Source organism: Anneissia japonica, unplaced genomic scaffold (assembly GCF_011630105.1).
Source record: "Anneissia japonica isolate Jap-2015-1 unplaced genomic scaffold, ASM1163010v1 scaffold287774_len439945_cov178, whole genome shotgun sequence".
In the NCBI taxonomy this organism is placed as follows: Eukaryota; Metazoa; Echinodermata; class Crinoidea; order Comatulida; family Comatulidae; genus Anneissia; species Anneissia japonica.
The window spans coordinates 105,282-110,286 of record NW_022725867.1 but is presented as its reverse complement, the minus strand read 5'-3'; the positions used below and the strand labels follow the sequence as shown (position 1 = coordinate 110,286).

The window sequence follows — 5,005 nt, the reverse complement described above, 5'->3', positions numbered from 1 at the left end:
AGAGACAGCACTAATATGGAAACCTGCTGTTTTACCTTTGGATATTTCCAGTGCTCTTTCAAATCGACATCTTAGACGAGTATCACGTGGAAATTTCTCGTTCTTTAAAAAGCACTAAAAAAAAATAGTCAAGGCCTGTTAACTTTACAAGAATCGGAACAATCCAAATTATAAAGATGCAAAGTTTTATCAACGTACATATCTCAATCTCACTCTCTGGGTATTTGCCCTGAATATTTGAAAACAAAGTATGTTTAAGAAGTACGTACATAAAATGTTTGTACTCACCTCATCGTGACTAATATACCCACTACTTGCAGGGGATGGATTCGCCTCGTTTTCAATATTGGCGCCTATAAACGGAGTCGTCTCCCTAAGAAAAGAAAAAAATACAGTTTTAAGACTTATAAGGTACATAAAAAAATATATATAACTACAATATAGGCCCTATTTCTTTTACAACCCTTCATCTCATTCTCGTCCTTGTTTAATTAATGCAGTGGCGGATTCAAAAGCGCCCAGTCGGTCCCGGAAGCCCTTATTTTCAAAATTATAAAACAGTCCGGAAAAGAGTCGGAGAGAGCTACTTCCAGTCACCTAGGTGCTATAATCATACATTTTCTTACTTCAAGCCCAACAATGGTGGGCGGAAGCGGTCTAAACCTCCACCTTGCAAAAGTCCCTCCCTGAGCGCCTTCTATTCCTGGTTTCCTACTATAAGGTCTGTCAGCCACATGAGCTTACTTAATCTGATTGGCAACCGGGCTACCATCAGCAGATGCTCGTACCGGTGTCTCGACAGTTGTGTACAAGTCCCCAGATTCACCTCCAGGACCATCTAAGTGCAATTAAAGAAAAATCATATTTCAAAATAATTCCTTCAAATGATTGTGTACTGTACTACCATTCATAATGCGAACATACTTCATTACGATGAGAATGTACGCTAGCTAGGAATAATTTAGAAATCAGCAACAAAGACAACAACAACAATAATGAGGATGATACTAATGATGATGCTGATTACGAAAGATAGAACCGTTATATTTTACTAACCATTACCGCATGACGATTCACCGTTTGCCCATGGCCGTGGATGTTTTTTCCACGTTTTATAAAAAACGAAGACGATAACGCCTACGATCACAACAGCTACGACAATCGCTAACGCCAAAACAAAGATCCACGGAGTAGTCAAGCCTATAGCTGCTTCAGTAGAGGGTGTATGGTCTTCAACTGTGCATGAAATGAAACATAATATTAGTTACGCACATTTAAAAATTGGGTAAACATTGTACTGTATTTTGTATGTATATGAACATGTTTCGAAATAATAATCTTTAATTGATAATGGAATAATGGGATTTGTACGGATATTTGTAACTATATATCGATACATCATTAAGGATTTTAGTTCGGAAGACCTGCCAATTTGTTTGCTTAGAAAGTATGAGAAGATATCCCTACGCTTCATAAAAGCTGAATTGGATTATCATTATTTACACAATTGTAAAACGTTCGGCGTTTTCTCAAAGTTCATATCGATACAATATTGGTATGAACTTCTAGAATGAGTCAGGCCTAATTCAGATCTGTTTTGTTATTTGTTTCAGTGGCGGATTCTAATGTGGGGGGGGGGGCAAAATAAAAAAAACTAATGTGGGGGGGGGGGCAAAAAAAAAAAAAATGAGAGAAAAAAAAATTCTACTCAAATTTTTAGTATAAGAGTGCCATTTCCGGCCATCTAGAGATGCCATAATCATAAATTGTCTTGCCTCAGCCCCACCCATGGTGGGGATGAGGTAGTGTTAACCCTCCATTTATGTAAGTCCCAATTTGGGCCACCTATATTTCAAATTAGGGTATCCGCCGCTGTGTTTGCAGGCCTAATTTACTAGATGGAACCAGTACTATCTTGAATTTACTATTCATTACCAGTTTGACTGTCATTATTCGATGGCGTTGTCATATCTGATGACGTCGTCATATCTGATGACGTTGTCATATCTGATGACGCCAAGGGTTCCATGTCGGTGGTTGTTTGGTCAACCTGGCATCCAGGTATTGTTTGCCCAAGTAAACCATGACAGGATTCACACGTTGAGTTTTCGGTTAAACTCGCATATCTGAAATTAATGCGCATAGTAACTTTACAATGGGATTTTTTTTTCTAGCAATTAAAAGTGTTTAAGGTTAAGTTTGACATCCAGCTATTTAACAAGAAAAGCATTCCAAACCAAAATGTTAAAAATAAATAAATAAAATAATATATATTAATGCTTACAATGCATACAAAACACTGCGTTAAATGGAATAAAAAAAACCATGTCGTATATTTGCTGGTGCATTTGTATATGTAAACAAGGCATCGTTCGAACAGCATTCATACAGGATCCGTGTTGCAATATTATGTATAGGCCTATCAATTGACTTGTGACGTCACACGCTCGAATGAAACTAGGACGGGTAGTTAAAATTATCTTACCCTGGCAAGCAATCCCCACAAACTGTATCATATGAGTCAAGTAATTCATGAGAGCAATTGCGGATGACGACACGGTTGACGCATTTCTTACAAGAAGCACACCGTAATTGGCTGTGTTTTTCGGACTGGAATTGCCCCTCTTCACATGGTCTACATTCACCCTTTTCTCCTTCTATTCCGTTTCCACATGGAAGTGCCTGAAAAAATACATGTAGAAAGATAAAGCCAGAGTCTCTCGGCGCCCGACGGTCGTCGCCGCCGCGATTCTATGCACGCGCGAGCATCGGATCGTTTTTAATGACGATCCGTTCATACTATCACCGACAATCAGCAGACGACGTGCGTCGTCTAGCGTTCATAGGGAGCAGAGTTGGATTCATCGGCGCCGACGGTCGTACGACCGTCATACGACTCAGCGACTGCCCTGCTTAAGTGCTAGTGCTGGGAACATTTACTTCATCACATCAAAGGAAACCACTGAACAGTGACACATCCGGGTAATAATATTTCCGGACATAAAGTACATCCTTTTGTTGAACTGGTTTATCGGTAGTACTCCATAGAAAGTCACGTGATTGCAGTTCAAAGGCTTCTATTGAACTCTATTTTTCGAGGGTGGCTCTTCCAGTAATGCTGATAATTGAGACCCTCATAACAATAAAATACAGTAATAACAATCAATGCATATTACATTACGTACATATTCTAAAGGGAAAAATCAGTAATTCAATAAATTCAATTTAAAAAAATAAGATAAAGGAAAATATAGAAAAAGAAAAAACTTACACCAGTGTATCCGGTTCCTGATGGACAATGCAAACAATTTCTACATTTTTGGTCTTTTGTGTCCCATAATGCATTTGGTTGTCCTTTACAAGCTTCACGAGACACTGCAATTGCCTTTTTGAAAAAAATTCAAAGAAGTTAATAAAAATAACAAAAACATTTTTAGATAGACCGTATTAAAAGCCTTCGGCCTAGCAGTGTTACCCTTATACTCATTGGCGGTGTAAATTGTACTGTAAGTTAGCCTTTAGTCTACTAGGTGAACAAATCACTACTTAGTATATAGCATGCATTGTAAAGTTATACAGTACAAACTTAATTTTTGTTTGAACACTACAAAATTACATCGCAGCGTTAATAATTATCGGATATAGATTACTAGAAAATTGCCTGATAATTAGATGAGAATTGTACCTGTACCTTATTCATTAAGCTGATAATGACAATTAACAGGATACCGATCAGTTGACGACAGTCCATTATCTACCATTGAAGGATCAATATTAACAGGATAGGCCTATATCAATAGAAATATAAGGAAGGTGAATGCAGTAGTTAACATCAACAACTGATGGTGAAGTTGGCAACATGTCCCCGACTCCTGTGCAGGCGTATGGGTATTTTGGCAACATATCCCCAACTCCTGTGCAGGCGTAGGAGTATTTGCATAAGGAGCTTATGGGGGTGGGGTGAAGCTAGGTGATTGAAGGGCTAACCAAAAAATGATATGAAGTGATTTTTAACTACTGGAGTGTATTTGCTTTGCAAACTTGCATAGCGAGGATTGAGGAAACGAAGGTGGGGAGGAGGGATGATTGTTTAGATGGTCGTATAAATAAATAAAATGAAATGAACGGGCACAAGCTTTTTTTAAGGTGGCGGTAGGGGGAACAAACGCCCCTGCCCCTTAAGAACGCTACTTCTCCCAGTGTGGTCTGGGTCAAAGGGAACGTATTCCGCTGTACCCTGACTCGATGTTACTACTGTATAACAATATACTCTTGACCAGATATGTTTGTAGGTAGACCTACATACCGAGAACACTTCCTATCTATGCATCAGCAACAAACCAACACATCTGTATTGCTATATTTGTTCCTAACAACATCACACTGCCCCTACAACAACTACGGATCATAACAATATTAATTGTGGACAACAATATTTTAAACAATAATAAATTATTAAATAAAAACTCACCACAAGTAACGACGGCGTGTTGATAGAGTAGAGTCTGATACATGAATGAAAATTTTTATGGAATAAAAACAGTGGTCAATGAAGCGTACAAAGGGGAATCCCCATTACAAACACAGTACTTAGCCAATCAGGTGAAGCCGTGAGAACAACCTTACTGATGACGGTAGAGTTCAATCATAGTTCAACGTTTCGAAAATGTTCCTCTGCTCAAGCTAATGGCTTGATATTAATTTAGCCAATAAATTGTCCCCTGAAAGTGACAACGAAATCATAAGAGATAATTTTAAAATTAACTTGCTCATTTTGCAGTAACATACAAATTATTAACTTGAGCAAAGAAACTATTTAATTTAAAAAAAATGTCTACCCTGATTTTTATATACCGGTACTCGATATGATAAAAAATAATAAAAATATTATTTTTCTCTGTAAAATTATGGGTAAACAATTTATAAATAAACTGATTTCTATGTTTAGGTGGATAATCTTTATGTAACTATAACAAAAGAGAGTTAAATTTAAAAATGATTTTTG

The 5,005-nt window shown here is 37.5% G+C and overlaps 1 protein-coding gene across 3 annotated transcripts in view; it reads right to left on the bottom strand.

Moving 5' to 3' along the window:
* LOC117112961 (tumor necrosis factor receptor superfamily member EDAR-like) overlaps nt 1-4,527 on the bottom strand; it is a 21,487-nt gene extending 16,960 nt beyond the window's left edge. Inside the window, exons 1-9 of one of the 3 annotated variants that reach the window (XM_033256193.1) lie at nt 4,472-4,527; nt 3,692-3,788; nt 3,272-3,385; nt 2,486-2,682; nt 1,936-2,126; nt 1,057-1,236; nt 745-838; nt 289-373; nt 36-114 (exon numbers count right to left, since the gene is read on the bottom strand). In XM_033256193.1, the coding sequence (XP_033112084.1) occupies nt 36-114; nt 289-373; nt 745-838; nt 1,057-1,236; nt 1,936-2,126; nt 2,486-2,682; nt 3,272-3,385; nt 3,692-3,751 (1,000 nt within the window). In that variant the 5' untranslated portion in view covers nt 3,752-3,788; nt 4,472-4,527. The remainder of the gene's footprint in view (nt 1-35; nt 115-288; nt 374-744; nt 839-1,056; nt 1,237-1,935; nt 2,127-2,485; nt 2,683-3,271; nt 3,386-3,691; nt 3,789-4,471) is intronic. The other 2 variants (XM_033256194.1, XM_033256195.1) reach the window with 2 other exon arrangements.
* Nucleotides 4,528-5,005: the final 478 nt, after the last annotated feature.